At 37.7% G+C, this 14080-nt stretch overlaps 1 protein-coding gene across 1 annotated transcript; it reads right to left on the minus strand.

Annotated features, from left to right (window-relative positions):
- Positions 1-1222: 1222 nt before the first annotated feature.
- LOC139696933 (vitelline membrane-like protein) lies at positions 1223-5208 on the minus strand. The gene is made up of 2 exons (XM_071595831.1): positions 5194-5208; positions 1223-1792 (listed from the first exon to the last, which is right to left on the minus strand). Exons 1-2 carry the CDS (start codon positions 5206-5208, stop codon positions 1223-1225), a joined length of 585 nt encoding a protein of 194 aa, XP_071451932.1.
- Between the last annotated feature and the right edge of the window lie 8872 nt (positions 5209-14080).

Genomic DNA, 14080 nt, shown 5'->3' on the forward strand with positions numbered 1-14080 from the left:
GGAAACGAAATCACTTCAAACTTTTCTTTTGGCATATCCTCCGCATGGCGCGCTTCTTTCTCGTGACTTATCATAAGTCGACGATCAGATGCCAAGTTGTTGCTCATGATTACGTGTGAGATAAATCTTCAGCAGACTTCTGGCCACCCGGTTAGTCATAGGAGTACAGAAATTTTAGCAAATAAACAAATTTTGCTAAAGGTTTTTTACCCTGGAAGAAAACATTTGGCTGGCATTTACTTGCAAATGAAGACCAAAGGGAAGTCTCAGTGGAGACACGAAAGTTAAAGGTGTTTCCAATGCACCTTAGCATGATTCTCTCGGAATAGTGAGCCTATGCTGAAGTACCTAGTCTAAACTCAGTAAAATAATTAAAAATATGGAAAAACAAACGATTAAGGCAGGAAAAAGATTATTGAACTCTACTGATAACCTCTCATTGGTCATCATAACGATAGTATTTCTTCAAATTGCGACTTAAGTTACTACCATACTTTTAAATTACCGAGTTTTCCCTCCACAAAGGAGAGTTTGCTCTCATAAAATCGAATATATAATTTGACGAAAATAATTAATCGTGATGATAAAAAAAAAGTTATTTTTTTATACGTGCAATATTGCAATAATTGACCAAAAAGGTGCTGACAAAAGTTTTCAAGTGCTGAAAATAAAATGACTATTCTAGAGAGACAAAATTCAGCAACAAATCTAGTTAGGGATAAAATATTCACATGAAATATTTTGAAAACCTTGTCCTGTCTTAGGTCCTCCTTGCTCGCCCTCGTCCCTCCATTTTCTCGACAACTTCGCGTGCTGTAGTAGCTCGCGAGGTTGAATCTCCAAGGAATCAAATAAAAAACGCATTTTACAAATTCACTTCTGAAATGATTTAATTTATGGACACCATGGTTAGTTACAGTTGCAGAGAGGTCGGGATCACGCGTGCCTTTTACAAATTTACAAGACATTTGAAGTATGTGCATGTACTATGGTTAGGCACTCGACGGTCTGATGCAACCGGCTCCCTCCAACTTTCAAATAATGAGATTAGGTCGTTCATAGAACTCTTTTTTTTTAAAAAAAAGGAAAAATCGTTCTTGTGCTTCTTCCGACGTCTCCATCACTGATCCCCACTTCCCTCCTTGAGATCCTGATGGTTTTAGAAAAAGGGTCGAGAAGATTGCAAGGGTCATCGATATCCCTTTTTTCTTTTCTTCCTCATCTAATGGCAGTAGGGGTAGTTGGGGCAGGCCCTGGGGTCCACATCAGCGGGGTAGCGCTCGGCTGCCTTAGAAGGGGATGCGTAGGCATAGGCTCCGGCGTGACCTCCGTAGTTCTGGTAGGCGGGTGCGGGTGCGGCTTGCGCGTAGGTCACGGGGGCGGCCCAGCTCTTGTAGGAGGCGGCGGGGACGTGGGCGGGAGTGGGTCCGCAGTAAGGGTAGTTGGGGCAGGAGTGTGGGTCGACTCCGGCGGGGTATCCCTCGGCGACGGGGACGACGGCGGCCGGGCCGTGGCCGTAGGCGCCGTATGCGGGTGCGGCTGAGTAGGAGGGTGCGGCGGCGTAGTGTGATGCGGCGTACTGAGGTGCGGGTGCGGCGTAGTGTGATGCGGCGTACTGAGGTGCGGGTGCGGCGTATCCCCGTCCGGCGGCGGCGCTTGCGTGCGCTCCCAGGAGAGCGTTGTCACAGTGGGGGTAGTTTGGGCAGAGGTGTGGGTTGACTCCAGCGGGGTACTTGTCCGCTTGAGAGTTGACGGTTCCCACTGCGGCGATGACGCACAGGGCGAGGGAGATCTGCGCGGGAGGGAAAAGGGAGAGAGGGAATGAAACAGTGCTGGCTTAAGGTGAATGTAAGGATACCTCTGGCCGAATTAACATGAAAAAATGCATGTATGAGCACTCACATTGGCGGAGGTTTTTTACCATCGCTGCCAAAATTTCTCAAATATTCGTTCAATAAGTACTGCATTACTTCTATTTCTTCCGATGAAGACGGAGTTGAATTCCGTCGAAATGATCAAGAAATAACGTGTGAGTGATCTTATTGTGTTCTTATATTGTTTGTGGCTGTCCAAGTCATATATATATATATATATATATATATATATATATATATATATATATATAAAATATCTTCGAACTGGAACGCTCTTCGGCGACGCACAAATATGTAAAAACACAGATTTTGATTTTTAGAATATAGAAACACAAAGAAAGGACACTCACAATTTGTTATTTGACGTTTCGACAGCACGGCTGTCGTCTTCAGAATCAGAGATCAGATCTTCACTACAGGAGAGTAGTTCTCTTTCAGTTATACTGGCTAATTGATGAACGAATACATACATACATACATATATATATATATATATATATATATATATATATATATATATATATATATATATTTATATGTATTCGTTTATCAATTAGCCAGTATAACTGAAAGAGAACTACTCCGAAAAATATATTATCGAAATGGTTAATTGATGGGCATAGTTGTTATCTAAGATACAACGCCGTGTGATTACGCACAGGAGTTAAGAAACAAAAAAAATGAAATTTTCTCTCACGAAAACACATGCTTGCAATTTGACAAAGCATGGTAATCAGCTGATTCTCACGAAAGTTGTATAATTGTTCAAAATTTTGTGCTATGGGTAGCAAGACTTATTCGCAAGTAACTTCCAAGTTGCAAATATTTATTTGCAACTTGTAAAAAATACTGTAATGAACAAACTCTACCTCTCGGGAGATTTAAAGAGTGGAAGGAAATAACTAAGGGATGGTCTGAGAATGGATATGATTTAAAGGAGCGCAAATGACCTCAGCTGTCGGTCGCCTACCCTAAATACTACTATTACGATTTAAAAAGTGAAGGTTTTCAGTTAGCAAGTTGGGCTAGAAAATTTAATGATGATTTTTTTCCTCTTTTAAGGCAAATGGAGCGGAAAGAATAAAGATTAAAATCCTTATTCCTTGAAAGTTAAAAATCATCAGTACTTGAACATAACTCTACAGAATATTTTAATTTTTCCAAACTAAATAAATTAATAGATTATCAATTCATCAGATAGCCTAAAACGAGACTGATATTCGTTAATTCTATCGTTGAGTCTCGTTAAGCAAGCTAATGGCGCTAAAAAGAATTAGTTAGTTCCTTTACTTCACCGCATACTAAATTACCTTAACAAGACTTAAAAACTTAGGAAACAAGAAAGAGTAAAATTGGTCGTTCATAAGATTGCACATTTATCGTATTCCTCAGTTCTGCACTGAAAAAAATGCTGAGGGGTTTTTAATGGGATCAAGAATATAGCTCTGTTCTGATTCACTGGAATCCATAATTGCCCCGCCGCCAATGATGACACGCTTCCGGAGAAAATTTGGGGCGGGAAAAATCATGCAGCCGATAACTCTTTCGAAAGATTTTTTGTAAAATAAATTCTGGACGCAATAAGCCTGCTGGAGGAGAACCCCAAGGAAATTAGAGAGCTCAGATGGTCTCCTTGGTTACGCCATAAGTTTGGGCGTCTTCTATTCGCTTCAGTGAGAGAGGAAGTAGCGTGGCCCGTGGGCAAATTCTCAAACATGTAAATGTGGAAACATTGTTCTCTGACCTCACCGTTATTTTTGCATTATTCGCTTTCGCGAGTATATTCAGTCGCATCGCCGAGTGAACAAAAGTAAGTGTTTAAAAAAATTGTGTGCATTGAGAGCGGGAGGTGTGAAAAAAATGATTTGGACCGACAAAATATTTCAACTCCCTTTGTCGTTGGTCTAACTAAAATATTTGTCATTTTGGTTTAAGTTTAGACAGCGATTAAATGGAGAAATTTTATTACGAGAGCAAGTAACTAATGACCAAATATGGCGATTTTCCTTTGAATTAAAAACATTTATTTATTAGCTAAATACTTAGAAAAAGTAGTAAACTAGTTGTATATCGTACGAAATTGAATCGCGGAATATTTCTGCAATGGAGATGGTGTGAAATAGGCCTGAGTCTACATCTACAGCTAACTCGGAATATATACATTCTTTAGATAAATATTTTCAAACGAGTCTCTAATGAGTTATCAAATATAACATTCTAAAAAAATATACACTCCACGTAACCGCGAGTTAAAAATTCAGTCAGGCTAACTGAATTCAAAAATATTTTAAGTATGGTCCAAAGATGAACGCAAAGGATTTTCATTGACGATGGGGTGTTGAATACTGTGATAAAAAGAGGGAAGAAGGTTTGGCAGACGAGGAAGGGGGAGGAAAGTATGGAATGAAGGGAGAAACATAATATGCGGAGAGGGTCCAGTATGAAGGTTGTCTTTCGTTAGGAGAGGCAAAGAAATATATCGTTGTTCGGTCTATGTCCACCTAAAGCCTACCTTCAAACAGAACACCATGAAATTAATCTGAACAAACTTTTTATGAAACTTAGTCAGCGATGAAGCTATGTTGTCAGGAACCACCCGAAAATAATAATTGCATCTCTAACTCCTCCAAAGATTTGGGTAACCCTTAAAATTCTAATTAATGTAGCAATTTTAAAATCTATTTATTTGTTATCTTATAGGATGATTTTAAAAACACGAACTGGGTAAGTGATTGCACTTCACAATTTTAAGGTAAGGACTTAAAGTGCATGCATGTATAAAAATTTACTTTGAAAAAAGACACCCTTTCAGGCTTGGGAAGTTTTGTACACCATAGTAATATCTCAGAACTCAGATATGACTAAATTATCCCCACATTTGAAAGCCCTAAGAAACAGGACTTATTCAGATCAAATAAATTATAATAATAGTACAAATAAAACCGCATCTTTAACCTATTGCAAAGGCGTCTGTCTAGTGGAGATAGATTAAGTAGTTCACTTTAACCGAGTCAACTTCGCCTATTTAACTTTTTCTCACCGAGAGAACGTTTCAAGTCCCATTGAACTGCATTGATCATGTAAGAAGACCCTATCATGAAAACCTGCACACAGTTCAAATCTCTGTTCATCTCTGTGGTGGCACAAAGTGTAATTATAATCCTTAATCTTCGATTAATCCAGCGGTGACCGATTCGGGGCGGAGAAAAAAAATTCCTCGGAATATTCCTGCACACAGTGCTGGAGGGTGGTGGTGGTTGACTATATAAATCTCTATCGCTAAATTAATATCTCGTCGGGAATTTTCTGCGATCCTTACCATCTTGGCGACCATGATGTCGGTTGGTGTGTCGGTGGTACTGTAGGGGAGATCCGATTCAACTCAGCTGTTCCTTGTGCTGTGAGAGACTTCGCCTTGCTGATGATTTCGACGGACAACTCCCGCCGTTATATATAGTTGGGACACATGGCTGCACAAGAGAAACACCCCTTTTCCCTCTCTCCCTCACTACTCTCCCTCTCTTTGGAAACCCTTCTCCTCTCCCTGGTCCAAACAACCCCCCCTCCCCCACCTCCCACACCCCGTCACACCCTCAATCGCCTTACCCCCAACCGCCGTCACCATCCACCATAACAATCACCAGCGGCCCACGAACCGCTTGCCAAAAGTCTCTCCCTATTTGCCTCCTCCCCACCCCACCCTCCAAATGAACTCACTCCAACCCTACACCCTCCTCCCCTGCCGACTAGCGCATTTTCCCTTCACTCAACAAACCACTTCCACGCGCGGGGTTTACAGGCGCCAGCACACACACACTCTCTCTGTCTTTCTATGGCGGCCCTCTCCCTCCATCCCTCCATTGGAGCATGCACCTACCTCCTCGAGTCTTCGACCCACGTCCATTTATTTCCGTCGTTCGAAATATCCGCGCGGTCGCCTACCCTCACGCCCCCCACACTCCCCACCTAAATACGGGACGCGGGTCGCGCCTATGTGCCCGCATGCAAGTGAATGCGCGAAAATTACTTTTTTTTTCAATGCAGCGAGAGGGGTCGTAATTCATGCGAACTTACGCGCATACATTTGGTTCTTATTTGCGGAGTTCGCTCCTGATATTGATTATCTTCGAAGAGGGAGGGGTTTTGGTCAGGGAAGGGGATGCTGAGATGTCGCCAAGGTGTGAATGAGGGTTATTAACCGATGGAGGTGAGTCACTGTCATCTTCACATCGCCTTGTGTTCGAGCGTCGGCGGTTGACGTATTAGGGAGCGTAGGCCGATCCAATGATTTCTCCGTTTTATTCGTTGAAGTATGGGTGAGAGGCGCTAAGAGTGGTGAAAAGAGTGAACTGCATCTTGTGGATAATCCCGGAAATCTAAAGTCCATGATTCAACCCTCTCGTAGTTGTCGTTTTTAAAATACTAGAAATATTGAAATTAAACTCTAAAATTAAAGTTTTGTATCATTATTTAATTTCGGACATATTTTTCATATTGTAGAAATTAAAAAAAATATTTTTAAGGCATAATTTAAAAAAGGGACGAATCCAAGATGTTCAACATGAGCAAAAAACATTCGCATCTCTTAACCTATCCTACTCGAGTCTGGTTAATGATTCAATTGTAAAAAAAACCGATAAGGCGCTACTTGGAATTCTTTAGTTTTCTAAGGAAATTCCGTGAAGATTTTATCGTTATGGAGAAAGGACCTCGATGATTGAATGTTTTGATAAATTGGATCAATATCTGCTCAGAGAGGTTCATTCAGAGAAGAAATTTAATTAATTTCCCGCAATAATTCCTTATTATTTTCGCAATTCATTGAAAGTTTAATTAATCTGTAAACCTTTTATTTACATATCGTAAGGTATAGAAGTGTTTTCGAGCTTAACAGTATAAAGTGTTTGGCATCACCAAGAAACGGATCTCAGAGTTGGAGAGAAAGTGTAATTTCCATTTTTGTTGGCCGATCTATCCTATTGCTGCTGACAATATTCTTAAAAAAACACCCCCAGGACTGAAGTTTTGAAAATTGAAAATAAAATTTATTGACTTGTATTAGGCATAAATTTAAGAAATTATTTTTTGAGGTTCTCGCAAAAATTAAGAACTAAGTTGACTTAAGTCCACATTATTTGATGACCCTAAGAGAAAGCCACCGGTCAGCAATGTGATTGCCCAGAATAGCAGTGAGGTTCGCATTTCTTTGAAACTTGTTCGTCGAAATCGTAGGCTTTCTTTGTTCTTCTTGTAGACTGCCTATCTGCTCTTTAGTAGTTCTTTAATTGTGAAATGCATTATTCCCAAGAGTCGCCTACGGGTTCTTCTGTCTCCTGGGTATCCCTTAAACTCTTCACTATGCTGTTGATTTTCAATATTTTTATGCAATTATTCAAGTAAATATTTGCTACTCGGTATAAGAGCTTAGTTTGTTTTATTTTTCCAGCACTCTCTCAAATTGTTATTGCTTATTTAATCTAATTTACTTCCTCCAAGTATGTCCTTGATGGTCCAGCAATGGTTGTTTCCATCAACCTACCCGTCTACGTTTTTCTCGTTGTAATTTTGTTTTAATAAGTAAATAATTCTCTAATTTTAGTTTTACATATGTAATAACAATTGCATATATTACCATGCATTTATATTTCCATCATATTATTTACGGCACCTAATACTCTGTTGGCTTTGTCTACTTTTGTTTCCACGTCCTGTTGTGCCATATCATGGCTTGTTATTTATACTCATGTTTGAAATTCCTGCCACTTGTTCCGTAAACTTATTATCAATTATGAGTTTACATTATACGGGGTTTCAGCTACATTTTAATAATTGTGTTATACTCTTAGATATCTTCATATTTTATGGATGGAAATATTATAAGAGTAGCCCTTGGTGTCAGAAATCAGTACAGCATCATCACCATGACACAATATCTAAATTGATTTATTATGTAATATATATATATAAAGAACAGCCTAAAATAAAAGAGGAGATATACATATGAATTATATATATATATATATATATATATATATATATATATATATATATATATATATATATATATATATATAAGAAGAGGAAGACGGATTGTTTCCGTCGAAATATCAAGAAATAACGTGTGAGTGTTCTTCTTTTTTTGTGTTTCTATATTGTGTGTTACTGTGTATTGTACTATTCGGCACTTCCGTGTTACGTCTACGAAAGCATATATATATATATATATATATATATATATATATATATATATATATATATATATATATTATTCATATGTATATCTCCTCTTTTATTTTAGGCTGTTCTTTATTTAATCCGTAATCCGTGTGCCGTGGAGATTTCCTTGTATTACTTCACTGATAGTTACAGCTCATGTCTACATTCATTTTTGCATGAATTCTTCTTTCAGCGCAAATATTTCTTAAAATACGCGAATCTTGCCGGGACTGAATTCTGTTTCGATAACTTTAACTTGAATCTGTGTTGCAGCGGTAACTGTATAGGTTTTATTTTTTGAAAAACTGTCTTTTTGCTTCCAGTGAATTCTTACATTTTTAACACTGAAAGCCTCAGTATACAGAGCCACGCCATAATCATTACAGCTAAAAGTTTTTTTAGATATATCTTCAATTTTCACGGAAAATATGAGCCACTCACATTGGTCTCTCATACTAAAAACGATTTTAAATATAACTGTCAAAATAAAACGTCTTGAAAAGAAACAAGCAAAAACTAGTATAAAATGAAATAGTATTTTTCTATTTAGCAACATAATTTTATCACTATATATTTACAAAATCTTGTAGTGCTGTATTTAATAAAGAAATTATAAAAACGATGTGTTAAACGTATGCGCTTATATTGAAATTTTTGATTCCTTTCCCGTATATCGATACATTCTACCGTGAAACTAAAATTAATCTTTCCTGGTACGATGAACAAATTTAAATGCTATTTTAATTAGATTGTTGTGACCTGTTAGAATGATATATTTATAGTTATATTTAACTTTGAAACGTCTATGAGTTTGATTTGCGTAACTTTTATCGTATTTTTCGTGGCTTAAAAAATTCCTTCCCCCCCGTTACATGGTTAAAATTTTTGTTCCTGCAATTTGATGAGATATAACAACTAAATTTTCTCAAAAGTTCTATAACCTATCCAGTTCGAATAAATTTGGCTTTATGAAGTCTCTGTATACTATTTTCCTGAGAAAATTGCGTAAGGTTATGTGAAATAAATGATTGAAAAAATTTCTCGATTATGATACTGTTGATACCGAAGAATTATAATATTGTTACCATGGGAGAATTCTAAGAATCTACAAAAATATAGACATGCCCCAATTTTCTGTTGTTATATTCATTGAGAAACATTAAATTCAAACACGGTATGACTTTTTAAATCCAACCAACACCCGGTTAGAATTTATAAGCAACTTCTATACCAGCGTTTAGTGACTTTACTCAGAACTTTTTTTCTCTTATAGAATTTGAAGGGTTTGTCGGTGTGTAACACTTCCGCTTTTGCTCGCCATTAGGGAAAAGTTTCACACATGGAACAATTACATTCAACAGGCGATTGGTTTTGGAAACAGTGAGGCGCGCTAATGAAAAATAGATTCAGAAAATTTATTTTCACCCCGCACAATCAGGGATAGCATTTGGTAAAAATAGATAACTTTCCCCAATACCATTTCAATGTAAATACACCTAAAAGAAAGTACATTTGAGTGAAATCAAATTAAAAGCATGCATAAGATTTTTGCATCGTTATTTTTGTTAAATTTTACATTACTTCTTTTGCTGGAATATCACATTACCTAGTAATAACCTACTCGCCAATATTCAACGGAGGATTATTTCATGCAGCGGTGTAAATGGAGACTTTTACCTCTCGAAATTAATTTCCTCTTCCACCCATATTGCGGGGAATATTTTTTTTGCGGTGCAGACGTCTTTCCCGGGCTGGAAGGAGACCTTCCGGCCTTTAAGTACCGAGAAACAGTCTGTAAAGCTTACGATACCGTAGCCCAGCGAGGTCATCAATCGTGGAATTACTTCCCGCAAAGTCCTCACCTAATATTATCAGTAGGAACAAGACACTAACCCTTGGTAACTGAGGTTATGAAGTCTTTTGTTTAAAAAATGTCAATGAAGTAGTGATAGCAGTATTACGAACTCTCTTGAGAAAAGAGCGGGTTTTACTCGTTCAAGGTTAAGATAATCAGTTACCTAATCTCTCAGATATAAAAGCCAAAGTTTTTAATCTGGATGAAGATATTCCTACTTAGCCAAAGGTTAGAAAGGGCATTTCTGCAGTATGTTTCATTTTGCCTCAAGTACAACGGTCAACGCAGGCAAAAAGCACAGTCAAAATCGTCTCATTGCTGGGGAAAGTAAAATGATGGTGTAAGGTTTCCCACAAGTATGACTCGGTGAGCTGATGCTTGCTTGATACCGACTCTTTATTGACTCGAGCGATGAGTGACGAATGAATACATCTAATATTGTCTCTAATGATTAAATTTAATACATAATATCAAGTATGATCGAGGTTTTGGTCCACCGATGACGACCCGTGGGTGCATTCTCATAGAAAAAACGAAAAGAATTGACTAAAATAGTCAGTTCAAACAGAAATAGCAAATAAATGGTCTAAAATGATAATGTAGAGAAAAATGATAGAAATAAATAGCAAAATAAGTGTATCACATATAGTGTATACAAGTGTATAAAATGTGACAATAGTAATAAAGGAGGCAAACTAGTGAGTGTTATTATATTTAAATTATGCAAATTTTCTATAAAAAGTATCGGTAACAATTTTTTCCTGACGTGTATGTTAAGTGCTGATATCAGACCTTCGATTGTTTTCATGGTTGCATTTCGTATTGACATTGTCTAGATGACATTGCACACCATTATCACCGAAAATTAGATGATGCGAAATATCTGCACTAAACCCGTCCCCAACCGTCCTGACGGCCAAAAGCAGAGTCGAGTGTCTGCTTGCGAAGACCTTCTGCAACGACATCACGACCATTCTCCAGCCTCATTACAGTCCCGACTTGGCACTAGCAGAATTTTTCCTATTAAGTTAAATCCTCCCTCAAAGGACACCACCAAAGTGCCGTCAAAGAAGCTTGCACGCGTACACTTGAGGACCTTTCGGAATCCGCCTACCAGGGAGCCTTCGAGTCGTGTTCAGACGCTGGCAGAAGGGTGTCAACGCTCAAGGGATGTATTTAATGAATTTTGAGGCAATGTAGCAATATCTGCAATGAATCTATTTATCCGAAAAATTTCCCGACACTCTTTATACAAACCATATGCATCGCAGATAATTTCATGAATAATTTACACCCATCATGATTAATAGAATGGTTTCAGGCGTCACTCAGTCGAAATCTTGGTCGTGTTTAATAAAAATATATGTGGAATAACTTTTTATTTTCCGAAAATCATCATCATTAGTTATCAGTCGGATAATTGATTAGAAGTAGCTCTATGAATTTTCGTTTTTCCTGACAATCCGTTTGTTCATACATATACATATCAGACGCATTTATTTCATGCTCTTTTTTTAGTCTTTAGCCTTATTCTGTATTCCCCTCTCTCCATCTATACTTCAGTTATAGTCTTCAGCAGTAATCTATCGACCCACTGGATGCGTCCAATCAGTTTCCTCTTTATTATTGTTGTGTCCATAGGCTTCTCTCTCCACCCATTCTCTTGTAAGTACGTACCTCTTCATTCGTGACTTTGTCTATTTCATTCGCGTTATTCTTCCGTAGCATCACATTTCCATCGCGTACAATCATCTCTTCTCTTTTGCATGTCTTTCCAGAAAAGTGGACATCATATGCGTAACCATTTTGATTAACCGCCTCCTTAAATCTAGACTGGCACCATGAACCATGAGTAGTTGTTTCTTTTTGATTAAAACCCTTTCAACCCTTGTATTTTTTATTTGATCACCTCCTATTTATTCTTTAACTGGAGAATTGATATCAGACCTTGCGAGAGCTCCCCAAAGACGCCTTCCAGGGCGCGTACCGGTCATGGCAGACTATCCGGAGAAAATGTGTAGAAGCCCGAGGACAATACTTTGAAGAACTTTAAGTGTTTGTGCAAATATGTTCAATAAATTACTAAAAAAATAATTGCATAACTTTTGGAACGCACTTTGTATTCATGTAGTGTAACTCTTCCATTTGTTTAAACATGCCATTCCATGGCAAGGTACACACAATATTTATAAAATTACTTTCATCAGCTTTCATTCATTTCATTCCATTCGCTCTGATTGGAGTAAATTTCTCCTATGCCAACTACCAACATCTGGCAAACATAGTATCCGGGTACTATGTGCTTGTACGAGTGCATGCAAAATAATTCTTGGTCATTTTAGAATCAATTCACTCTACGATCTCATTGTAGAAACGGACTTCTAAAGAAATATTTGCAGCTATACGTAAATCAAGAATTGTCGAAACATGGCTTTAATAGACGAAAAATGACCAAAATAACTTCACAATCGCCTCTAAGGCAGTGCGGCTGTATCGGTAAGCGTGCACCTCAATGCAAATATAATCAAATTACATATTTTGAAGACAAATAGTTGAGTATCTGAAAACAATGTAAACGAAAATTCGGAAAACAATATGGGGAGAGGTTTTCGCTCCTATATTTTGTTAATGTAAATCGAGATGAAACGTCTTTTTCGAGCATAACTATCTTCCTTAATAGGTCAGAGACCTAAATACATTTAAAAAATATTCGTTATCTGAAAGACACTCTTATCATGCATCAATTTCAGGGTATTTAATCGGGTATGGTTAAAATGAAAGTCTCAATTCAACTTCCACGATTGGAGGAAGAATTTTAGTTAGGCGGAGTTAGGGCATTTTAGACGGCACTAAGAATTAAAATTATGTGGGTAAAGGAATATCTTCACGATATGTGAATCTGCATCTAAAGCGTAAATTTGCCTTTAAGGGTGCGTGGCAGAGGTTGTTAGGTCACCATCCATTAGAGCTATTGACTATAAAATATCTTTTAAATTATGCTTCCCAGCTTGAAAAGGAAATTTGATTCTTTTAAGGGAGAAATAATTTCTTACGTATCGGTTGGTTATGTGGTCAAATTCCATTGATTAATTAAATGTGGTCTCTCATGAATATCTAATGAGGCACTAAAATTATTTCTCCCAAATCGAAGTTACACTCGAGTGATTTTTACCTTTCTAAAAGTTTAAGTTACGTACGTAGGATATAAAGTTAATTGAGGACTGTCTAAAGTAAACCTTATGTATGTGAAATACCTTGAGTCAATGAATGACCAAGGAATAAGGTTCTTGAATGCTTCTTAGGGAATCAAATCGCGGGATATATTATTAAGTGAATTATCTAAGAAACATTGAACTTACATGGAAATGGTCCTCATTTACAGCCATGAAAGACCTTCCCATGCCTTCAAACCATTTTCGTTCGCGTTTAGGGCAGGTCTTAATATTATACTTTGTTCTTTATCATATGCTACTTCGAAATTCGTTACGAAGAACCTTTTCTTCTTCGCGCTCATTGACGCAGACTTTGCATTGGCATATTTACCTACTTCTAATACTTATGAATATAATCTGTTTATCTCTCAATACAGATCATTGCATATTTTATAATTATTGGTTTTCCTTAGGGTGCGTAGTACTCCTAATGGCAGATCACTGGGCTATCGACCGGTTGGGCTATGGGACATCAACCTTTTGATGACGCAGCACGACAACAGTGCAATATCGACCCCTCGTCGATGTGTCGATATCGATGAGATCAAAGATTCAGTCGATGTTTGTGTTACGAAAGTCGACAATGTCGAAGTTGACATCAATGCTGACGTCGAAATCCACATACGTCGACATCCAATGTTGCGTCTACAACCTACGTCGCATCGAAACGGTTAAATATCTCTAGCTATTTTTTCGTATGTTTAACCCATCACAGATGAATTTAATTTCGTGTAGTGTACGTGTCAGAACTCATCCCAAAAATGATTACCATAGGGTGAGATCGAACGGGGAGGGAGTGCTCTTTGAAATCTAAGACGCAAGATTGCCTTTACCTTTGCCATGGTCGGCAGATATTAGGCGTCATTATTGACTCGCATTGAAATCCTCGATTCTTAGATATAAAGCATTAATTTATAGGAAAT

The sequence above is a fragment of the Hetaerina americana genome, unplaced genomic scaffold, assembly GCF_022747635.1.
Source record: "Hetaerina americana unplaced genomic scaffold, ioHetAmer1.1.p SCAF_1, whole genome shotgun sequence".
In the NCBI taxonomy this organism is placed as follows: domain Eukaryota; kingdom Metazoa; phylum Arthropoda; class Insecta; order Odonata; family Calopterygidae; genus Hetaerina; species Hetaerina americana.